Source organism: Mus caroli, unplaced genomic scaffold (genome assembly GCF_978045245.1).
Source record: "Mus caroli unplaced genomic scaffold, Mus_caroli_1 scaffold_1, whole genome shotgun sequence".
Lineage (NCBI taxonomy): Eukaryota > Metazoa > Chordata > Mammalia > Rodentia > Muridae > Mus > Mus caroli.
The window spans coordinates 77,572,944-77,598,004 of record NW_028227256.1 but is presented as its reverse complement, the minus strand read 5'-3'; the positions used below and the strand labels follow the sequence as shown (position 1 = coordinate 77,598,004).

Genomic DNA, 25,061 nt, shown 5'->3' with positions numbered 1-25,061 from the left:
GGGTTGTATAACCATTTCTTCTTCCTTGTAAGCAAGCTAGGGTTAAACAATTTCCAACAAGCGCTCATCAATACCATTTGTCCTCGCAGCTTCCCCCTTGCTATCCCTCTCTTTGGAACTATTTACATTCTTTTTTATTCTCTGAAGCACCATTCACATCTGCACAGCTTCTGCAGATTGTATGATATTCCCATTGCCTTAGCTTCAATGTTCGTTCTTCGCCAACTACTCCCCATTTTTCCCCATGGAAATTAAGTGTTTCATATGGTCAAAAGCTCAGTATGGCCCGTTGTGACAATTGTCCACACAGCCAGTACAGTGGCAGTATAGGAAACTATTCAAGGGGCTCAGAGATGGTTTAGTTGGTAAAGTGCTTGCAAGCATGAGGACTTGACTTTGATCCCCAGCGCCTCTGTAAAAGGCTGTGTGTGTAATATGAATCTATTATCTCAACACAGAGAAAGTAGACAGAGAATTCCCTAGGGCTCACTGGCCAGGCAAACTCTACCATGCTCCAGGTTTGTTAAGAGACCTTGCTCACAAAAGTCAGGTAGGAAGTGATGGAAGAAGACACCTGACATTGACCTCTGACCTCCATGTCCATGTGCTCCTGTATACACACATACATGAATATGTCAATACATACATAAAAAATAAACTCATGAGAGAGGGCAAACACACTCTGAATACACTGACTGTCCAAGATAGAACCTTCAAAAAGTTAGGATCATGCCTTTAGACAATCAAATCCCATCAGCACCATGTAACATATACATACCCTTTAGAGAGTTATTCAAGCTATCTAGGCCTGTTTTCATATTTGTAAACTGAGATAAAATGCCTAACACAGTGTAAAGTACCTTAATATCAAATTATCTAACAGAAAACACTTGCCAAGATGCTCAGAACATACAGATTTAAAATCTAGTCCCTACTGATGGTTATATGTATATGTGTATATATATGTACATATATACATATATATAATGATGATAATTAAATCTATAGTTTAATACATTGCTATATCAGTATTGTTCCAGCCCATATCTAAAAGATTGACTCTCATGCATTTTGAAAATTCCCAGAAGAAGGAGCAGAAAGAATTTAAAAGCCAAACATTGAGGAGGAAAGCTATGAAATGCTGTCATATGACACGGCTTTTAACTCAGGAACGCACAACAGCTATGATTGCCTGCACTGGGCCCTGCATAAGATTGAACCAGTAAACATTCAGTCATAGATGTGGGAAGGAGGATCGTTGGAAGCCGCCTACACTGGGGAGCTAAGGGTTGTGGAGGGAGGCTGGAGAAAAGGGATGCTTTGTCTCCAAGGATGCAGCCATTTCTGAGTTCCTCATGCTCCAGTGGATAACCCGTGCCTACTCAACCAGACTCTGTGAAATCCAATGAGTCACAGACAGAAACAAAGGCAGAAGACATAATAATGTGAGGAGGACTTAGTGGGAGGAAGGAAATTGTAAAAGAATAAAAACTTTGACACTTTGCATAAAAAAATAAATCAAACTGTGAACACGACTATGCTTTTGGCAATATTCATTTTCATTGCCAACTTTAGTGGAACATCTTTGCTAGGATAGAAAATGTCCAACATCATGACTGATTAGGAGGGATGTAGAAGGCACAGTGGTCCACCATGCTGAAGCCCACTAACTCTCATTCCTCTCCTCTCCACTCCAAATGCAGGGATCTAGAGATGACCTCAGCACTAATGGAGGATTTCAGACTCAGACGTCCATGAAACATGCAACTTCTGTGGATACATCATTTTCCAAAGATGTTTTAAATTCCATAGCAGGTACTCGGGACCTGCTGAGAACACTCATGTTTACCACTCACCAGTGTTTACATTGTATATCATGGTGTTTTCTATCCATAATTCATATGCATAATATACCTGGCAAAGTACACCATGCTGTATAACTAGAGTCTTTAATGTACTCCTTTGAATGTCATCCAGTAACGTCCACTTCTGCTTAGCTTAAAGGGCTCTCTGCTCAGATGTTATCAAATTACTTTATTCTCCTGTCTTTTGCTTTTTGTTATGCACAGCTTTTTAAAAATATAATAGCTCTTCAGCTTCAAGGATTATATTAAGAACCATTTTCGAAATGTCATTTCTATTTTGCATAAACTGTCAAGTTAAACACTCCTTCCTCCAAACCATCTTCTATTAAAATAAGAGTTTGTCTATATTTTTTTTCATTTTAAGAGATCCAAAGAACAAACTTTAAATGCACTTAAAACAGTTTAGACGTTTCTAGACCCATCATGGCCACCATTGCAATGTTGCATCGCTTCAAAGTCAATCCCAGATTCTATTTCCCAATCCTGTACCCACCTCAGCAATGAGCAACCCTGTTTCCCCATGTTTGCCCTTGTTCGTGCTCATACATCTCATCACTGTACGTGTGCTGTGGCTTCTGTTTGCAGCATTTTCATCAATAGCTATTTCTACAGTGAACCACGCAGATTCCAGAGCATCCTTAGCGAGCCTTGACTCCAACCCAAGTACCACAGAGAAGAGCAGTGAGAAGACAGACAACTGTGAAAAGGTACAGCTTCCCTCCACACCACACGTGTCAAACACTGCAACTACAATCCAGGGCGCCCTCAGACTTACTTATCCCTGTTGGTCCTTTGATTCCCAGATCCCAAGGCCCTTGTCTTTGATTGGGTCAACGCTTCGGTTTGACAAATTAGATCAAGCAGAAACCAGGAGTCTTCTTATGTGTTTTCTTCACATTATGAAGACCATTTCAGATGGTAAGTGGAATGCCTTCAAGTTAGTTTAAAAGAAGAAAAAGAAAGAAACCTACATTTCCAAGAGCCTCATGCCATATTGTGTTTCTTTCTAGAGACTCTGATTGCCTACTGGCAGAGAGCACCCAGTCCAGAGGTGTCAGACTTCTTCAGCATCTTGGAGTAAGTTTAGGGTTGATCCAATAACTTATTTTGTGGAACTTTCAAAATAGCTCACTATGCCACTCTTCATTCAAAGAAGCCCTATGGTAAATAAATATCAACAATAGTATATGGAATATGCAAAGAAAATTTGCTATTTTTCTTTCCATATATTTAGATGAATTGTTATGTTATATGTATAAATTAAGGAATGTAAATAATAAGCATGCCTTTTTTTCCCCTTTCTAGCGTTTGTCTTCAGAATTTTAGATACCTAGGGAAACGCAATATAATAAGGTAATTGTTTTAAATTCTACTAGACTAATATAGTCTTTTTTAAAAAAAAACTATAGAAGCTTTGAATATGGCTCAGTTAGTGAAGTACTTGCCATGCAAGAATGAAGATCAGGGTTTGGAGCCCAGACCCTACATAAGCCAGACACAAGGAAAGGGTCTATAATCCCACTGCTCTGTGAGAATTCTCTTCCTGCTGGAAGCACTCAGGCCAGATAGTCTAGCATTCACAGTGGTACACAAGAAACCCTGTCTCAAACAAGATGGAAGGTGAGATCTGACACCCAAAGTTGACCTCTGACCTTCTGAAGAAGACCAGGTTGGGGGAGAAGGGATGTCTCATTATATAGATACTTATGTACATAGATGGTAGTTAGATAGATAGATAGATAGATAGATAGATAGATAGATAGATAGATGAACTACAGAGATATAGTAGAAAGTGGTGATAGATATAGATAGATTAGATAGATATAATAGATGCTGGTGATAGATACATAGATACATGGATAGATATATAGATAGATAAATTTTTATGGGTGAAACATCTGTTTAAGAACATGCTTTTAGTAAGGTAAAAACAAAAATTAATCTACAACTACTTCATGCTGGCACCACTCATCACAAAGACAAGAAAGAATATCCAAAGCCCTCTAATTTCCTATTCTCAGAAGAAACTGAAATGTTAATTTTATTTTGAGTTTGCTTATATATGTGGTATTGAGCTGTGTGTGTTTGCATGTGTTTGCATGCAACCAGAGTTTGACATCAGGTGTCTTCCTCAAACTCTCTTTACCAAAAATACTGAGTCACCATCTCTTCATCTGAAGCCAGAGTTTACCAATATGGTTATTCTAGCTAGCCATCTTGCCGCTGGATCCCTGATTCTGCATCTTGAGACTGGGATTACAGATGAGCCTCCATGTACATAGATGCTGAGGTTCAGAAGGCAGGGCCTCAGGCTTTCCTTCATAGCAAGTACTTCACCATGTGAGCCAGCCCCTTACTTTTCATTAATTCACAGAATATGAAATGTCTCATTGTTCAGTAATTGCTTGTCACTTGTCATTCTGTTTTTATATATAAATTGTAAATGTGGAGCTGTGCTGTGCTTTCAACTTGTGTTCTTTGTAGGAAAATCGCTGCAGCGTTTAAGTTTGTGCAGTCAAGCCAGAACAACGGAACTCTGAAGGGATCCAATCCTTCCTGCCAGACATCAGGTCTCTTGTCACAATGGTAATATCTCCTTGACTCGGTATTTAAAATCACATGTATGTTGTTTATATGTGAACATGCATGTGTGTGGGTGGAGACACTCATATATGTACATGTGGTTTTAAGCAGTTAATATGTTTATCTGAAGAAAATTCTTAGCTGCTTCTCCAGCTCCCTCATGGGCTTAAAAACAGAAATGAAGGACTATGGTTTGCTTATGTTCAGTTAAAGCAAACGCCATGAATGGATGAGGATTAATAGGCCTTTCTATTTAGCTAAAAACCTAACGGGGTGCCTAATGCCAATAAAATGTCCCCTTAGTTCTTAGCAGTACAGGAAAAAGGCACTCTGGAATCACGACTCCAGTTCTGATGAGTGATTAAAAGATTTTCTTAGTGTTCTTGAAACTCATGGATTTTAAAGGAACAGAGACCATGAGGAAGCCAGAGAATCCTCACGAGTCACCTTAGATTATCTAGTTACTAGCTGATCTCCAATTTTGCAGACCTTGCTCACTCCCTCCTAACCTGCCTGGTCAGAATCACTTGCCCTGAAATTCCACCTCCAAGATCCTCTGGGTCTAACAATTAAAAATTGTCTCCCCAAACTTTCCTGAGTTTGATTTATTCTTCTCAAGTGTATCATAAGAATATATAATGTGGGTATTTTAGAGAGGAGCATTAGGAAGAAATAGGAAACTGTATATCATCAATAAATAACAAAGTAAATATTGCTGCCATCCATGGGGACCTATAGAAGTGGGCTTCTAGTGAGAGGATAATTTTAAAAGATGTAATCATGGGTTTGCTTTGCAAAGTATAATACAAAAGAACACAATAAAGATTTGCTTCACAGTTGCAGAGATGATTCAGCAGTTAAGAGCACTGACTGCTCTTCCAGAGTCCTGAGTTCAATTCACAGCAACCTCATGGTGGCTTACAAGCATCTGTAATGGGATCTGATGCCCTCTTCTGGTCTCTCTGAAGACAGTGACAATGTAGTCACATAATATAAAATAATAAAATAAATCTTTAAAAAAAAATAAAAAATAATTACTTCACATGCTTCATAGCAATTGTAACACGCCTAATTTCACCACAGTTTGCCATCTGTGATGGACAAGTCTTAAGTTTCCTCCTTGTACACTGGACAGATCCTGCTGGCTCCTGGAAACCAGGGCTTTTCCCTCACTTTCAGAGTACAGTGGGCAACCTGGGAGAAAAATTCAATCCCCAAAGTCCCAGCCATACATCCCAGAACTCATTACTCTTCTAGATGCAGGCACCATCCAGACTTCATAGGTTACAGAAAGCCAAAGTTGGCTCTACCCAGATTCAGCCCAGACAGGTTCTTTCAACTATTTGAATGAATACTGGTTTGGTAGGGCATTGCTGGATAGAGTCAGCCATAATTCTCATCTCCATTCCAGGATGCACACAACTTCTGGCCACGAGGGACATAAGCAGCACAGGTCTCAGACTTTACCTATAATCCGAGGCAAAAATGCACTTTCCAACCCCAAACTTTTACAGATGTTGGACAACACCATGAACAGTAAGTGAACCAGAAGCAATTCTCTCAGCATGTATATAAAGACAGGAAGTGCATTGTGTATGAGACAGAGGAATGTTGTCATGCCAGGGAAACCACTGTTCTGAAGGCCACTGCCATAGGCCTGCAAGTATTTCTTCAAAGAAAGAATCACCAGAGTGTAGCTATGCAGAAAAATTGAAAACGCCACCAACAGGGAAGAAAACAGAAAAATGAAAGTCAGTGTAATGGCCTCAGGGTAGCTCGTCTAGGTAGTGTTGGCGTTATGAGGTTCCTGAAGCTCTCTCTTAACCAGGTAATTATTGTTGACTCTAGGGGAAGAGGATGCAAATGTCCATCTCCCACAAGCAGTAACCATGATATCATGACTCCAGAGATACATTACGTCTAGCTTGGCAATAAGATAAAAAATAGAACCTGCTGTTGTGAAGTGTGGAAATTAATGTGACCCATGATTACTTGTTTAAATCTACATTGCCTTAATCTCTAAATACTCAAGGAGGCTGTTAGTGTAGACTGTCCACTGAGACCATACGTTTAGACTGTTAGCCCAGAAGCAAGATCTTTAAACAGGCAAATAGCAGAAGAAGTGTGATCTGGCTGATGTCTGGATTAAAGAAAAAGGATTTTAAAAATAATAGAAACCCCTGCAGCTGATACATGCAAGGGGCACACATGTCTAAGATGATCTAGTGTTGTTGTTCTTTAAATTGAGGCAATAAATGAAACTGATCAAATAAAGACACTTTGACTTTATAAATTATTCATCAAAATGCCAGTAAACACTGTAATAGGAGGAAATGTTTCACTGGACATAGAGGATTGTCTTACATGCTTACGCACTGTTCTATTTTGTGTTTTGTAGGCAATTCCAATGAAATAGACATTGTCCACCATGTTGACACAGAGGCCAACATAGCCACCGAGGTCTGCCTCACTATTCTGGACCTGTTATCTCTCTTCACCCAGGTCCACCAGGTGAATATGATCATGTTTTCTGCAAAAATGATTATTCTGATGGAGGGGAAAAGCCATGAGAAGTCACAAACACTTTTTAAAAGACAAGTTATGAAATCAATTAATCTGAGGTAAATCAACTTCCACAGTGTAGGGAAGCATTTTAAATGAGATTCTCCAATTTTACCAGAGCTTGTCTAATGGTGGCTTAAGCCACTTACTCAGGTGTGTCACTACTGTCAATATTATCTTTCTTCCCCTTTCCTCTTCCTGTGCTGCCAGGCATCTACAATGAGTGAGAACGAGACTCCATATTTTTAACAGAAAAACAACAGACAAGCAATAATATGCTTTAACTGATGACTATATTTAAAAAAAAAATACTAATGCCAAGCATCTTTTCCTATTTGTTATATATCAACATTGGTGAGGTGTTATCATGATGTATTTAATAAAATTTCTAATGCTAACAAGACTATCCATACCTCGTTTTGACAAATATTTAGAGAAGTGGTAATTCTCATTCCCAGAAAGTAAGACTCCAAGTGGGAAAAGACAAGTTGGAAAACACTGTGATAATTTCTTTAAAAATTAATTATGGAGCTGGAGAGATAACTTAGTGGTTGAGTATTGAGTTCAGCTCCCAGCACCCACATTGGAACACTCACGGCTGCATGTAATACCAGTTGCAGGCAATCTCATGCCATCATCTATCCTATATACATACATCTTCATACACATGGCACACACACACATGCATGCACACATACATATACATAAATCAAAACAAAAATAAATATCTTAAATGCTAAGTATATACCTGTTAGGTGGCCAACCATTTGATAGTAGCACCTGACTGAGGAAAAATAAAAGCCCCTCCCATATGAGGCTTTGCATACAAGTATGCATAACATATTTATTTTAAATAACAAAAACCACTGGAAACAACCCAAAGCGCACATCAACAGGTGAATATGTAGGTTATACCATACATGAAGCTTCAGAAGACAAAACAGGAAAGACTGCTTTGTCATCCCACTTAGAAAATGCCATTTAATAGAAGCAACAAATCAGTGACTGATTAGAGGTATAGAGATAAGACAAGAATACAGGATTGCAAAACTGTATAGGAAAACATTAGAAAGTGGAGGATGTTCTATTTTCTTGACTGTGATGGTTCCATGGGAATATACCAAAGGCAAATGTGTGCAATTGTACTTTCTGAATGTATACAGTTTCTCCCACCAATTGCATTTTAATAATGCTCCTAAAAACATTTACATCTCAACAAATGAACCTGCTTTAAGGGCTGTACCGGGAGAGGTTGGATCTGTTAGAGAAAACCTCTTGCTCCAGCAGCATTGTACCAAGAGACCCTTGCTTTCAAGTAAAATGCCAACGTGGTAGGAGACAAGCACAACCCAATTTTGATTCTTTCTGTACTGATGGACGTGTGCCTTGAAAAGCGCACAGTTGAAAAGCTTCTCCATTGCCTATCTGCCACCTCATCCTCTCTCCCCATGACCCAACCCACTAGCCACACATCAGCCACTCTGTTCTTTCTCAACCTTGAACTCACAAGCTTCTCTCCAACCCAAGGCTCTTACTCCATGGTAATCCTCCCAGGTCTCTATGAGACACATTCCTTCAGCTCCATTTGTCCACTGGATGGATCTCTGTTGACCCTCTAAATCACGGTAATCCACACCCACAACCCCTTTTCTGGAACATCTTCCTACTCTAGTTACTGCCTTATCTGGATTTGATTTGGTTTGTTTTCGACACTGCTGTATAAACTTCCCTGAGAGCATAGGAAAATCATCTCTTCTCACTCAGCATTTGCTTCTGTCACTCAGGATTGTGTTCAACACACGTAGGTTCATATGAAATGTTTCTGAAGGGAATCAACTGCTCCTCTACTTATCCTAAATAACAGCTATTCTGAATTTCAGAGACAGCTCCAACAATCCGACTGTCAAAATTCACTCATGAAAAGAGTCTTCGATACTTACATGCTGTTTTTCCAAGTCAACCAGTCAGCCTCAGCCCTGAAACATGTGTTTGCTTCTTTAAGACTGTTCGTGTGCAAGGTAAGGATGCTCCAGGTCCTAGGGAAAGCTCAGCTCAAGGTGACAATAAACACTTAATAATCTTTGCATCTCTCAGTGTGCAGGGCAGGTTTGTTTCATGCTATTTTGGTTTCACTAGATACCAGTCCATTGCTGATGTAGTGGTGAATTAATTAAACCGCTTTGACTCCCAGTGGGTCAAGTGCACACTGCACCCACCCAAGAGCTCTCTGGACTCACAAATGAAAGACACACACACACACACACACACACACACTAGCTAATTTTGATATGCCTTGACTAGCTCAATGGATAGACTTCTAAACCTCCCCACAGCTAGCACAAACTTCCTGGATTAACATCTTCTATATCTATATTTTATCTTTGCTGCCCTGTTATCTTCTGGGCAGGCCCCCATTGGGCAGCATTCCCTTTCCACCTACAATGTAGGATGCTTTCTCTCCTAAAGATCTTAAATCTGATTATTCTCCCTGAGTCATGGAGATCCTCTCCCTCTCCTTCCCTCTCTCTCAGTCCATTGCCCTCACAATCTAAAAGTCCTGCCCCATTTTCTTGCCCAGCCATTGGCTGGATGACAATTCTTTATTATAAATCTAAGGCAGCTGGGGCCAGGGACCCTCAAATCTAGAAGCATGGCTTTTGGGATCCAAAATAAGACAGAGAATTAGAATCAATTCCCAGCAGCTGTCTCAAAATGAGTGGAAACCAAATGTGGTGGTACTATTTGGTGACCAATTATGTGGTTGCTCAGAGTTTTGGGCATAGAAAGTTTGGATAAAGGAAGGAAGGAAAGAGGGAGGGAGGGAGGGAGGGAGGGAGGGAGGGAGGGAGGGAGGGAGGGAGGGAGGGAGGAAAAAGAGAAAAAGGAAAGGAAAGAAAACAAAATATCAAGTTAAGGGTTCCAAACCAAGTAACTAGAGCAACCATCTTTGAAAATGACTATAAACAGCATCTAATATATCAGTGTCAAATGAATAATGGGACATTTCAAAGACATCATGCATTTTGGGGTTGCTGTCAGTTATTAACACATGAAATATTGATGCAAGAGAATAATTAACACAAGAAGAGAGCTTACTAAACTTGGAATTCAATGATAGAAGCATCCCTCCATCTGCTGCAAATGGAGAGAGCATATTTCTGGATAGCATTTTAGTCTACAGGTTTGAAACATGAATGAACATGGCTCACTCCCTCATTCTTCCATTCCTCCAGTTTCCTTCAGCGTTTTTCCAAGGGCCTGCTGACCTCTGTGGCTCATTCTGCTATGAAGTCCTCAAATGCTGTAACCACAGGTCAAGGTTGACTCAGATGGAAGCTTCAGCACTTCTATACTTCTTCATGAGGAAGAACTTTGAATTTAACAAGCAGAAGTCAATTGTCCGGTCTCACTTACAAGTAAGTCCTACCAGTTTTCATTAATGTTGTTATTAAAGTAACTGGTGTGCTTGGGCAGAGAGCAAAGTATCCTGTTCCCAGGCAACCTGTCAACTGAGTTTCTAAATGCCATTCTCCCAGCACACTTGATCCTGGTGGATATAAGAGGAGAGCTGGGGAGAAATTAATGGATTGCAGTTTATGTTGCCACTTGACCTTGTGTTTCTTCTGTTCATGCACTAGAATCTCATGGAATAAACAACTCTAAGAGTCATGGTTAGTCTAGGAGGCCAAATCAAACCAAAAAGACAACCATGTCTTTCTTCAAGGCATCCCAAGATTATAAGATTCTTGCATCTTTCCCTGGGTATTTACAGTTATAGTAATGGCATTTATTGAACTTTCTAAGAAAATGTACAGAGTATTTGTCTAGCCCAGTCAATGTCCTTAAAAATACAGATTTTAGATTAGAGAGGTGACTCGGTCTGTGGAGTGTGTGCCTAGCAAGCCTGGGACATGAGTTCAAGCTGTAAAACCTATGTTAAAAGCCAGGTAGCAATGGTATATGCTTGTAATCTCAGCACTGAGGTCTCAGAGACAGGAAGATCCCATGGGCTCACTGGCCATCTAGTCTAGCCTATCTTAGTGAGCTCTAGATCATGAGAGATCCTATCTCAATGACAAAACGGATGATATCTGAAGATGAGCATTCAAAGTTGACCTCCACACTCCACATGCACATCTGTTCCTGAACAGGCATGGCCTCATCTTTCTACATGCGTCCAAAAACCAGAAAATGCAAATTCATTTTGCTTTAGAATGGTGGCTCTCAACCTGTGGGTTGTAACCCCTTTGAGTCACATATCAGATATCCTTCATATCAGATATTTATATTACAATTCGTAACAGTTACAAAATCACAGTTATGAAGTAACAATGAAAATAATTCTATGGTTGGGGGTCACCACAATATGAGAAACTGTATTAAAGGGTCATAGCATTAGGAAGGTTGAAAACCACAGGTTTAGAAGGTTCTTTTTTTTTTTTTTTTTTATTCCAGCTCATCAAAGCAGTGAGCCAGTTAATAGCTGATGCGGGGATCGGAGGGTCTCGCTTTCAACACTCCCTTGCAATCACGAACAACTTTGCCAATGGAGATAAACAGATGAAAGTAAGAGATGCTTCATGGGCTTTTTTCTGAAGAATCAGAAATAAAGTGAAGTGGGGTTTTATTTGACATATCAAAACCGCGAGGTATTTATGAATTCTGTACATAGTTTATCAAGACTTGATCATTTATATTCTTTGCATATTTAAATTGGATTTGTTAGGTCTCACACTTTCAGTACATGATGTTTTAGGTGGGACTTCCATAATCTTTGATTGTTATATAACAAAATTTACCAGGTGTACCATCCTTTATTCATAATCATCATAAGCAAACTTATCTTTCCCTCTGCTTATTATTTTAGTGCCTTTGGAAGACTAAAAGTAGAAAAGGCTTCAATCATACCTTGATCTAGAGATCAAGAGAGCACTTTGAAGTCCTCCCCTCCCCTCATTGCTTTATTGCATCAGTTAATTGCTTCACTATATATAGCTGTCTCTGGATGTACCTCTGAAAGTATAAGGACACTGGTGTAAGAGGAGAAAGGCCCTTCTTCAAACACTACCAGTTCAAGTCAAATGGGATGTCCTTGATCTCCATATTTATCAAGAATATGATTTGGCAGTCCAGGGCCAATGCCATCAATAGGAATAACATCAAAACTTGTTTAATTGGCATAGACGAGAGTCAGAGAGAACTGAATTTCAAGGGCATTCAGGGAAATATCAGTAGGAGGTTGGACTATAAGACAGTAAAGTTGACCATGCTTCTTATTACCAAATGTTTGAATATAATCACAATTATAATATACAGAATGCCGACATTTATGAGCACGATATAAAACATAAAAGCATGTGGTACCAAGCACTAATTAAGAGTATAGGTTGACGTTAACAAAGGAATGCTGAACAGATAGTGACCCAGGCTCTCTCTTTTCCAAAGAACAGCAATTTCCCAGCAGAGGTGAAAGATCTGACTAAACGTATAAGGACTGTTTTGATGGCCACAGCCCAGATGAAGGAGCATGAGAAGGACCCAGAGATGCTGGTGGACCTTCAGTACAGCCTAGCAAACTCCTATGCAAGTACCCCCGAGCTACGGAGGACCTGGCTGGAAAGCATGGCCAAGATTCATGCAAGAAATGGAGACCTGTCTGAGGTGATAAGCAAAGGCTCACTCATTCTTCATCAACATTGTCTTCCTTATCTAAATAATTGGCTTTTAGTGTACACCATGTAGTATAAAATGTACCATATTTTCCACCAATGTAAAAATATACATCTATATATCAAGTACAGTTACTTTATATGTAGGGCTCAGTGACATCAGATTCTAAGTAGAGGACATCAGACTGTGGCCAGATATAGAGGTAGCAACATCAGTTGTTTGCAATGCAGTGCATGAATAGATGTTTAAAACTTGAATCTAAAGACACTGTTGTTAAAAGTATTCCAAAGTTAGCAATTTATATCAGAGTTAATTTTCTGTGTTTTCAAATTTGTTCCCTGAAATTGGAGTGAAACAGGGAAGCTTGCTGCTTTGGTAAGCTTATCAAACTTCATCTGAATCATCCATGGAGAAGAAAGTTCCCTGTGTGGGAATTGTAAATCAATACTTGACTTTTCTGTGGCAGTTGTAATGCTGGATAGATTTATGCACAGTGTGATGTGGCGATTTATAGCATCCAGGGGCTTCTGAGTTACCACTAGGGAAGTTCTGCCTTTTCTAAGAACTATAGCCCTGTAGAAATGGGAGATACTAGGCTAAGCCTAAAGCCTGAAATTTTATCTAGGATAATCCTAAAAGATAAGCATTTGGTAATCAGGGACTCTAGAACAGAAACCAGAACTCTGGCTTGGCTACAGTTTAGTGGAGATTTCCAGTTCCCATTAACTTATCTGAAATAGCAAATCCACTCATGAAACTTTTAAGAAGAAATCTGAAGGCCTGAGACGTTCGTAAATTCAAGAGTACACAGCAATGATCAAAACATATAGAAGAGAAATGAAACATCACCCATGTAATCAGCTGGAAGGGAACCTGCCTGTTACAGTAACGTGCATACTGTTACCAAGGGCTAAATGATGAGGCAACTATTCTAAAGGCAAGAGAAATTAAAGAGGAGCCAGCATTAGAAGGCAGATGTTTTCTATTTCCATTTTTTTCTCCAGATACTAGAATCTATATATTTCAGAATAAAAGAGATTCATAGCTTTTAAATAGCAATAAATTATGATTAGAGAATAAAGGAGGGAATGTTATTTTGTGAGAAAGCTGTTTAAGATAGCTCATTCATCCCATTTCATATATATATCAAGAAAAAAAATATCTCCAAATATTTATTTTATTCTTGATGATAGACTTTGAAAAAGTCCAATAGATTGACATTTTCACTCCTTTCAAAATGAAGAGTTAGTCTACATGACAGATTCTGAGAGAGCACACTGACTCCACTTGGGAAACCATGGATTTCATGAAAAGTTAAATCCATCCTTGAAATCTCTGTTTTCTGTTTTGTTATAGGCTGCGATGTGTTACATCCATATAGCTGCACTTATCGCAGAATACCTGAAGCGCAAGGGTAAGAGGGCCTTGTAAAGGGGCTAAGAGCCTGGAGATCATCATACTGGAACCTAACCACATAAATGCATTAAACTTATGATTTATTAAATAGTTTTCACTTTTATAGACATTTATTATTATGCTGTACTTTAATATTTTTAATTCTATGATGTCACCAACATACTCATTTGATGTGCAGTGAAGCTAACTGTATGGTCAACTTCTTGGTTCAAAATGATGATTTTGATGTATCATTGATTAACAACTTGTGGTTCCATAAACCTCTATTAACAAGAATATGCAGCCATGCCCTAACCTCATCTTGCACTACCATAGGTTACTGGAAAATGGAAAAGATTTGCACACCACCCCTGCTTCCAGAAGACACCCAACCCTGTGATAGCAACTTATTACTAACAACTCCAGGCGGAGGAAGTGAGTGGATCTAACTGTGCTCATTTGATGCTGAGGAAATCAACTTTACAGCTTCAGGAAACTTCCACAAATGTGTTCATAGAAGCAAAAGGCATGACCTGAAATCAGGTCAACAGAATTTACTGTATAAAAAGCTTACGCTCAGCCCACTCAGAAACCACATCCTAAACTTAACAAGTTTAGCTTTCTTCTCAGTTCTCAGCAAATAGAATATTATCTAGTCTTCAGGATTATGAATTATGGTCATGCCTATCTGTAGAAATCTTAGCTGGAAAGTGATAAGAATATAGAAAATATACATTTAGATAGATGTACATATATATATATATATATATATATATATATATACCTTTATGATTGGTATATTTTACTTCTTAAAGACTGTGTATTTTAATAATAGAGTAATTTCCTAGCAACTGTAAGCCTTGGTGTTTGATTTCCAGCATTGCAAAATTAACAACAACAAAAACAATTAATAATAATAATAATTTACTCTAACAATTTATAATATATGATTGATGATATTTATTTACTTTCTTTAAAAATATTCCACCTTAAAGGTCTAAAAATCACATTTTCTAAAAACTATACTTTCTTTGTATAAAAATGTGACTGTACCATCCATACATTTTATCTAAAAATCTCTTTAAAAGTTCTTTCAAGTCCAAAGTTTCTGAGCAATCTTCTAGGTCAACTTGCAAATTGCTGTTGAAAACTCAGTGTAGAGCTCGAATAAAAATACCCAAACAAAATAAAAATGGGCTTTGATTTTCAATACCTCAGAAGCACAATTCCATTCCTATTCATTTAAACCTGAGGACGTTTTCAAAAAGGTCACAGTGAATTTTCCAAATAATGCATTAGAAGCAAATCAGCTAAATGAACGGTGAGGTAGTGAGGTCTCTTGCTCGTGGCCCTCGGAAAAGACAGATCTACACCACAGGAGCAGATCCACCTTCAAACCCTTCTTACTTTCATGTGTCAAGCACACACTAGTTTTTATATGCAAGTCATCAGACATCACTTTATTTAACATGCCCTTCCGGCTCAACCATTGATCATCTTTAGGTCCTGTAAAGCAACATAAAGACTTTCACATTTTATCTAAAACCAAACTGAAGAAAACTGATAAAACTCAAGTGTCAGTTCACGCCCCAGTTACTTCAGTGACTCTTAAATACTCAAGCATTTTAAATAGTCTGTGTTATGTGGAAGGTAATACTGGCTATACTATGCCATAACTATTGAAAAGGGATACACTTATGAGCGAACATTGAAATGGGAAGGCAAACCGTCATGCTTCATGAACATATATTGATATTTATTAGCACATATCTGAATCTCATTGATATTTCTGAAATCTCTAATATTTTATATAATGAAGTTTCAGAGCTAGAGAAGTAAATGAACTCTTCCTTACAATGTACATGCCGGGCGTGGTGGCACACGCCTTTAATCCCAGCACTCGGGAGGCAGAGGCAGGCGGATTTCTGAGTTCGAGGCCAGCCTGGTCTACAAAGTGAGTGCCAGGACAGCCAGGGCTATACAGAGAAACCCTGTCTCGAAAAAAAAAAAAAAAAAAAAATATATATATATATATATATATATATATATATATATATCAGTAAACATAGGCAATGCCAGAAACTATGATCTACCCATCATGTGCCTTTCATGTGTTATGATACTGCCAAGACTAACCTCATGAAGCAAGCCATGTTCTAATCCCAATACAAATTGCCTAAGATAATATTTCATTGTCCTTGATCCCCTCCCAAGGCATGTTCTCTATGGGATGGCCAGCCTTTCTGAGCATCACCCCAAACATTAAAGAAGAAGGAGCAATGAAAGAGGATTCTGGAATGCAAGACACCCCGTACAATGAGGTTAGATGCAAGTGATCTACTGCCATTGATGAGGTTTAAAAGTGCAGTGAATTGTGATTCTTATGTGCATTCAAAAGTCAGATAATGTAGTTCTGCATCATGACTTTAATAAACAAAGTAATGTTGAGGCTCAAATAAGATGGCGATTAATAAATATCAAGTTCCATGGATAAAGCACAATCTTCGTTGAAATTTTAAGCTGGGCCTGATTTATTTTACTCTGATGAATTCATCTGTAAGTAGTGAGCTCTTCCACACAATCTCTGTGCTCTGGTAAAATGTAGTAAGGATGCTATGGTTTTTATGAACTTGGCACAGCAGTTTCTTACACAAGTTTATTTATTTACAAATTTGGTTCAGAAAAGGGGCTCACATTCTCTGTGGGGAAGCTTTCTGATATGTAAGCTGGTCAGTTGTCATAAAAAGCAGTTTTCTAGCAGGAATCACATAATAACAATTCTGGTAAGTAAAACAGTTCCCTTCACCAAGAAATACAGTATTCCATAAGCTATTTTTTTTATGTCTTAATAGAGATGTGGAAAAAGATGAATTTTTATGAACTTTAGCTTTGTGCATACTGCATACGACTATGGTTAATTTAAAAAGATACTGCCAGAAATGTTCAAGCAATATTATAAACTTGCTTTAGAGATCATATGATTTCACATAGTTCGACATATTAATTAATCTACCACCACTCTGAAAGACATTGTATTAAGGGCAAAGGAAAAAAAAGACTAATCAGGCACAATCCCTGCTTTTGAAGAATTCAGAATTTTGGGAATAAAATCTTTCTTCAGTGTGAAAAGTAGCCCATTCCAAATACATATCCAATAACTGTAAAGTAAGGCATTGTATTTTTGTCATGAGAAGATGACAGTTTTCTTCATGAAAGTGGTTGTGATGGAGGTGACCAGGCCTCAGTAAAAGCTTTCTATATTTGATTCTAAATGTTGATATTAGATAGAACAAGGCATTGTAGCTTGCTTTTGCTACTCTGTGCGTTCTTCTTCTTCCACTCTTTCAACCCCCTAACACTAGCTAAGAGAGAACAGAAATACACAGAGGAAAGGAAAGAAACCCTTGAATAAAGTCAATGGTTGGAAAGAAGGCAATGTTATCATTAGACCACGTCCCACTGATTAGGGTGTCCCACTGATTAGGGTGTCAAGTTTCTTGGGGCGAGTTTGCTCTTTGTCGTCAGGATATCTAATTCCTTCTCGTTGTTGTTTCTTCTCTGTGCATGACAACCTAACAAACTGTGACAATCAACCAACAACCCACCCTGTCTCTCGGGGCACTAGAATTTATATACCCTCTAAAAAGTACCCAGAATTCCAAATGCCATACAATCACAGAAACTATCTGAGCTGGCAAAAATCACACCGCAGCCAAAGCACAAGGCAAATCATAGTCAACTGCTATGGACAATCTGAAGCAGCCCCCATGTCCCATACCTGGGATTAAAACAAAAACAAACAAAAAAATGATTTTAATAGTATTGCTGTGTTTTTGAATTCCAAAATTCTTACTTCAAGGTGTCACACAGGAAAGGAACATTCTAGTGTGTATAGCAGCACCATGGGAGACAGAAGAACGGTAGAAGACGGAAGCACTCTAAGAATGGGGAAAGAGAGGTAGAAAGCTGGAGCCACAGTCCAATAAACCACAAGGGCAGAGTGTTAAAAAGGGATTGTGACCACCAGTCTCAGTCTGGAGAGAAAAGATACTGTTATACAAACTAGACTTCCACAGAGGTTCGTGGGCATGGAGATTACATGAGTGGATCTATGTTTTAAAAGGAAATGTCACTTTAGAGCAGACATTGGAGAGAAATGCCTGTTTGCTAGAAAGCTACTCCAGGTCTAGGAGTAGAGGGCAGGGGTGGGAGCTAAGCATCACTAACAATAGCAGTGGAAAGAACTGAAAAGGTCTGAGCTAGTGTGCCTGCTTTATGGGTTAGGGGATGACGAGAAGAAGTGGGGGTACCCAACATGGCACTGGGCTGTGCTGTAACTGTCAGTAATAAAGATCAGGAGTCAAAAAATCACACTGTGAAAAGACTTAAGGCTGAGAGATAGTTTCAGAACCAATTTTCAGAAATGAGCCACATCTTTAAACGTATTTTTTTTAAAAAAATCCTTTTCTCTGGGAACCTTGCAGAACATCCTGGTGGAACAGCTGTATATGTGTGTGGAGTTCCTTTGGAAGTCTGAACGATACGAACTCATCGCTGATGTCAATAAGCCCATCATCGCTGTCTTTGAAAAGCAACGAGACTTCAAAGTATGTGATCTAAACTCCGAAATCCCACAAACCTTTTTTTTTTTACTTTAAGTTGACAAATGGCGTACAGCATTGAAACATAACGACCATCTCTCTTGCATGTCAGCATTTCTCTCACAAAGCCCTCTGGTTTTTGGTTTCAGAAATTATCAGATCTCTATTATGACATCCACCGGTCCTACCTGAAAGTGGCAGAGGTGGTGAATTCGGAGAAGCGATTGTTTGGTCGTTACTATAGAGTGGCATTTTATGGGCAGGTAAGTTTGTTAGAAGTAACGTGGCCTGACCGCTCCATTCACGTTGTCATCTTCCATTCTTTATAAGACATTTGATGACATGCACCAGTAGACTTGGGGGTGGGATTAGTCTGAACCTATATGGGTGTTTCTATGGATGTGACCATTTATCAGTTTGCCCATAGGATTGTACTAGGCACACATAGGTAGAGAAATCCATGAAACTTATTACAAGTTAAGCTAAAAAAGAGTGAGCTCTAACTTTTGGAAGTAGAAGAGGGTTCTTTTTAATTATTTTCTGCTTTGCATTTTATCCGAATATACCTAACAGGTTTATATGATAGATTAAAGTGAAATTGAATCAGACTTTAAGAAATAGCATCTACAACACTCTAAATTGACCACTATTTCCAACCATTGACTTTACAGTCTTGGAAGTGGTATCTCCTGTGTGTTTCAAAGTGGACCATCACAGGGCTATATTGTTTCCTAAGTCACAGGCCAAAGTTATTTTAAAGTGATCTCTCTCAGTGTACTGCGTCAGCAATGGATAAGGTTAAAGATATTAGCTAGCCATAGCATTGGCCTGAAGAAATGTGTTACACACTGATTATGAATAGCTCTGCATAGTGATACTTTAAATGGTATACACCCAGGAACATCATGGTCTCTTTTCCAAAAGACTGTGGCATTCTTCTGTCTCGGCAAAGTCTTTCTGACGTTTGTAGAGAGATGCACCAGTCTATTCTGTATTCACAGTGGCTCTCAGACTTCTCCCTCGCTTTCCTTTCCCTCACATGAGGCACGATTGCTCACAGTTTCTTCTTCTCCTTAGAATCTCTTAAGACTACAGATGGAGTCTGGTCCAGGGTTGTGATTACAGATACTTTCTTTCCCACTTAAGTCTTTAGCAACATTTTCCTCTGATCACTAAAAATAGCTTTAAGACTAATTTCTGATTCTACCTACCTGGAAAGAACCCATAAGTAGTTACCTCCATAATCAGTCTCATCCTACCTGGATTTTTCTCAGTTCTAAATAGCATCACAACTGCAGAGACAGAGAAACCTAGTATGAGAACAGTCTATAAGGAAAAGGTAATTATAGACATGTGGAAAGAGAATATAAAGAAGGTTAGCTAGCTTCAGTGTATCTGTTGAGGAAGAAGTAAGGGACTCTCAGATGAGAGGAGATGGTAATTGGGGAGAAATAAACAATGTGTGGCCTTGGCAAAACATTAGCAAGAAAAAAATAACAGGAAATCACACCAAGAACAGGATCGTGGTTTGAAAGACTGGAAGTAAAACTAAGGCTAACCTAGGAGCAGAACAATGGCCTGTAGGGGGCGCTTTGCAAACCAGGATATAATGGCAAATCTTTGGGTGATCTTGCCAATGAAAAAGAAATGAAGTTCCATTAACAGCCTGGTCATGCAAATCGGCAGCATGTGAGATGCGAGCTGGTGAATGCATGGAACGAGCTTTGCTGCCTACTGGTTTTTAATGCAGATGTTTGCTCTTTTCTTTCTTTGGTCTTGATTGTTCCAGGCTGTGGTAAGTTCATCTTCTCTGTGTCCCTTTGCATGCACTAACAATCCTCACACTTCCCTCCTTACAGCTTTACTGAACCTTACCACGTGTGTACAGATGGACATTTGGTATAAAGAGTGAGAGAACTGCTTTGATTTGTTTTGGAAGCATCTTTCATTTCTTGAGCTAAACCCTGTTTATTCCAGTCACCTGAATTACAAAAAAAAAAAAAAAAAAAAGTATCATTTTATGTACATTATCTTCCTCCAAAAGAGTAGAGGATATAGTCTAGAAGCACAGAAAATGGATGTGAATATCACATATTTTAAATAGATGAAGAGTAGACTGGAGATTAGCTGCTTATTTAATCTGTCATGAATCAAACCTTATGGCAATGGTTTTCAACCTTCCTATCACTGTGACCCTTTAATACAGTTCTTCATGTTGTGATGACCTCCCAACCTTAAAATTACTTGCTACTTCATAGCTGTAATTTTGCTATTATGAATTGTATGCAAATATCTGATATGTTGGGTATCTGATATGTGAGACCCCTAAGGGGGTCGAGACCCACAGGTTGAGAACCAGTGCCTAAGGGTGTGAAAAGGGTCAGAAGTCAGAATAATGACTGTTTACAAAGACTTACAGTTCTTCCCAGATTCCTTTGCAAGGAATCCCTTGAGAGGCTGGGTTCTGTATTAGTAGATTCTGACCATTTTTCAAAGGTGATGGTAGCAATTCCAAACACCAAGAATCAAGGAGAACAAATGTTCACCCAACAGGCAAAGTCTTCAGAGATGCAGAAAGAGGTAAAGAAAGATCTAGAACACAATCAGAGAAGATATTAAACCATCTTTGAAGTTACCTGTCTTTAGCCATTATGTTAACCTACAAAAATGACGTCTTCATGTAGTCTGATATAATTATTGTCCATTAAGGTCCATAAGTAATATTCTCCCAAGATCCACACCATCACCATTTAGCTCTTTTTATCTGAACAATGCATACTTTTTTTTGTAATTCTTTAAACTCCTTCCCACCTCCGTGCCATATGAGTATTTTATACCTTCATTTACAAACTTGGACTCATGAGTCCTTAACTGACCTACTAGAAAAATACTCAGAAAACCATGTACTAAATAGACAGAGGGGGCCATTGGGGAATGCTGCTTTCAAATGACCTAACCTTGTTCTTTTCACAGATTTCTTTAAGACATGCTGGTGGTGCGTCTGATTTCTTTTGTAACACTGGCAGGACTATCAATTGCCTTTGGTTAAGAAAAATAAATCCAGTAAGAGCTTAAAAGAGGAAACATTTTGTTATTCTGTGCAGGCCTGATAATATTACCTAAGCATGGCCCTCCATAGGTTTCACCATCAGCTGCCTTTGAACAAGGAGAACCTGTGAAATTCATCCTGATAAGCTCTGCAAATTAGAGCTTTAAGGATCATTATGCAAATGATATTCAAATGCACACACCGGGGCGCCAACCAGCAAGTGTGAATTGCAGTATTCAACCAGAATAGACAGCTCCCATCCCTTCTCCTTGATGAGGAGAAGCAAACCAAAGTAGGCTTGCACATCTTCCTGAACCTGTGGAGAATGCAGGTTCAAGAGCTCAGAAAGGAACTACACGGTGCATGATTAGCATAATACCCATCCTCAAAAAAAAAAAAAAAACCTTATTTGAGATGGCATTTTATATTCCTCTAAAACACACCTTTCACATCCATATTGATTCATCACGAAATCATGTGAAACCGGTGATGTGAATATAACACAAAATAGGCTCTAGGTCTGTACAACCTCCTTTGAGGACACATTAGAGTCCTCTGTGGACAGGTGTTTTTATTTTATTGTACTGGCTCCTATATTTAACATTAACCAAGTTTGCAATGAGCCAGACAATAGCAAACAAATTGAAAACTCTTTCTTCACAGCAAGGGATTTTTTGTTTAAAAACATGCAAGGCTTGCATAGCTTGGAGTTTCTCACACAGCAGCTGGCATCACTGGCCACGGATCTAACAGCCTGCAGAAAGCATCCCTCCAAGTCCCCTCAAGGATCCACTGCCAGAGTTAGGAAATAGCAGTAGCAAACACTGCCTGTAATCAGTGAAACCCTCAGGAGCTGTCCTTTAGCAAGAATGCAAGCCAACAAATGCTGGCTGCATAGCTTCAAACATCAGCTACCCCTGGAATTAATTAGCTAAAAAAAACTTGGCAGGGAAGATTTATTCAGTGCATCAATGGTTCTAGATTGTATGGCTCTCAATCGTGCCTCCTTTGGTGTAGATGCATTTCAGAATGTAAATGAAAAAGAACTTGAAGGGAAGGGGTACATACATGTGTAAATAACATCTCCACTTTGGAATGTGATTGACTCTTTCAGCTCTTTGCCTGTATGAAAGTCACTGATCTATCTGCCCATCCATCTATCCATCCATCCATCCATCTATCATCTAATCTATCTATCTATCATCTATCTATCTATATCTCTCTCATATGTGTGTGAGAGTTTAAACATAACAATGAATTCCTATTTACCAAGAACAATTTCCCTGCCCTCTTGTGTCTTCCCATCTCAAGCCATTTAGCCTTCTACTAACATTTTCTGCACTGATTCTTCTTGGACTGCATTGTTTTATTTGTGAACTTCGGACCATTCTGCAGCAGGGACATGTATATTTGACATCCTAGTTCTGACCCAAGGGCACCTCAATATTGTGAAGGACTCATAAAGAAAAATCTAGCAGGAATCAATAATTTTATTTGTCATTTCATTGAAGTAGATTTTTATCCATATTTACTGCCTTGAGGTTTCACAGTCTGTCTGTGTTACCTCTACTGACCCCAGTTACTTGCTTAACTAGAATGTGCTGCTTCAGAAGGGAAGCATATTAAGGCAGAGACTGCATTATAAAATGCCTTTGGAAACAATCAAATCAGCTAGAGCAATGTACAGCCACATTTTCCACTGTCTGGAAATGCAGCCAACCTGGACACAAAACAAGTGGGAAACTGCCTCTTGGTTTGCATCACTCATACCCCGCTTGTAAATCATTGGCTCTGAGGGTATGTAGGAGAGGGAAGCTTTCTTTCATATCATGCCTTACAGCTCAGTGGCCTCTGCCCTCCTTGATGGGTTCCCTATCAAAAGGTAAGGATCCTTTCCAAACACTTCCACAGCTGCCATTAGTCTGACTCAAAAAAGTGTCATCCATAAACCCTGACAAATAACACAAAATCTTTAGTCAGCTACCCCTCTTTCTTCTAACTTCCATCTCAGAATTATCAGTAGGATACACTACACCTTACACACACACACACACACACACACACACACACAGAGTTTATGGAAACGGCTCAGTGTCAAAGTGCTTACTCTGCAAGCAAACTCAGATCCTCAGAACCAACATGAAAAACTAGGCAAGGCAACACATACCTTTAGAACCCCGACCTTAAGAGCAGAGACAGACAGATACCTGGAGCTCACTGACTGGACAGCCTAGCCTGGCCAAATCTATAAGCTTCAGGTTCCATAAGAAACCCTGTCTCAAAAACTAAAAGTTGAAATGCATCCACTGTGGGCCTTATATCTACACATACAGCACACATGCACGTGTGTGTATATGCACACATGCGTGCTCACACACACGGTCACTCACATACATAGCACCGAAAGAAAATTATAAGAGGAAAACGTTCTAAGAATTATTGTCTTTCCACCATTGCATACACTAGCAAGATTTTGCTGAAAGGACCCAAATATAGCTGTCTCTTGTGAGACGATGCCGGGGCCTAGCAAACACAGGAGTGGATGTTCACAGTCAGCTATTGGATGTATCACAGGGCTCCCAATGGAGAAGCTAGAGAAAGTACCCAAGGAGCTAAAGGGATCTGCAACCCTATTGTTGGAACAACATGATGTACTAACCAGAACCCCGGAGCTCTTGTCTCTAGCTGCATATGTATCGAAAGATGGCCTAGTCGGCCATCAATGGAAAGAGAGGCCCATTGGACTTGCAAACTTTATATGCCCCAATATAGGGGAATGCCAGGGCCAAAAGAATGGGAATGGGTGGGTAGGGAAGTGGGGGGCGCTATGGGGGACTTTTGGGATAGCATTGGAAATGTAATTGAGGAAAATATGTAATAAAATATTAAAAATCAAAAAAAAAAAAAAAAGAATTATTGTCTCTCACCAATCAGTTACCCAAATGTTGTGATGCATTTCAGTAGACATGGTTACAGTTCTCATTTAAGAGATCCTGGAGATTGTATTCTGAAGCAAAGAAACTACAGTATGTTTTACATGCAAGCAGAACTCAAGCTGTTTGGAGACAGTGACATTTTTCATGGTTGCCATTATCAAGGCCATAGCTAATACTCACTAAAGGTCCTTTGTGGACCAGACACTACACCTAGGAACTTCTAACACAGGGATGAATGTGTGTTCTTCATCCTACAGACCAAGGAGTCAGCACAAAAGAAAAACAAGGGTTCCAAAATCACAATAGCCACAACAAAGGTCTGCTTCTTCCTGCTCCCTGCTAACTGGGATTCAGAAATTTGTCAAAAGGAAAATCTACCATGAATATGTCTCTCTATCCT

General features: G+C 39.1%; 1 protein-coding gene across 10 annotated transcripts in view; it reads left to right on the top strand.

The window, feature by feature from the left end:
• Dock10 (dedicator of cytokinesis 10) overlaps positions 1-25,061 on the top strand; it is a 258,799-nt gene that overhangs the window by 213,193 nt on the left and 20,545 nt on the right. For 8 of the 10 annotated variants that reach the window (XM_021165780.2, XM_085838674.1, XM_085838657.1 and 5 more), the window contains exons 34-50: positions 1,704-1,815; positions 2,451-2,572; positions 2,669-2,783; positions 2,876-2,942; positions 3,171-3,218; positions 4,350-4,451; positions 5,860-5,984; positions 6,847-6,959; positions 8,891-9,028; positions 10,244-10,426; positions 11,466-11,576; positions 12,456-12,671; positions 14,037-14,094; positions 14,412-14,510; positions 16,290-16,396; positions 18,560-18,682; positions 18,826-18,939. In XM_021165780.2, the coding sequence (XP_021021439.1) occupies positions 1,704-1,815; positions 2,451-2,572; positions 2,669-2,783; positions 2,876-2,942; positions 3,171-3,218; positions 4,350-4,451; positions 5,860-5,984; positions 6,847-6,959; positions 8,891-9,028; positions 10,244-10,426; positions 11,466-11,576; positions 12,456-12,671; positions 14,037-14,094; positions 14,412-14,510; positions 16,290-16,396; positions 18,560-18,682; positions 18,826-18,939 (1,953 nt within the window). The remainder of the gene's footprint in view (positions 1-1,703; positions 1,816-2,450; positions 2,573-2,668; positions 2,784-2,875; positions 2,943-3,170; positions 3,219-4,349; positions 4,452-5,859; positions 5,985-6,846; positions 6,960-8,890; positions 9,029-10,243; positions 10,427-11,465; positions 11,577-12,455; positions 12,672-14,036; positions 14,095-14,411; positions 14,511-16,289; positions 16,397-18,559; positions 18,683-18,825; positions 18,940-25,061) is intronic. The other 2 variants (XM_085838672.1, XM_085838639.1) reach the window with 2 other exon arrangements.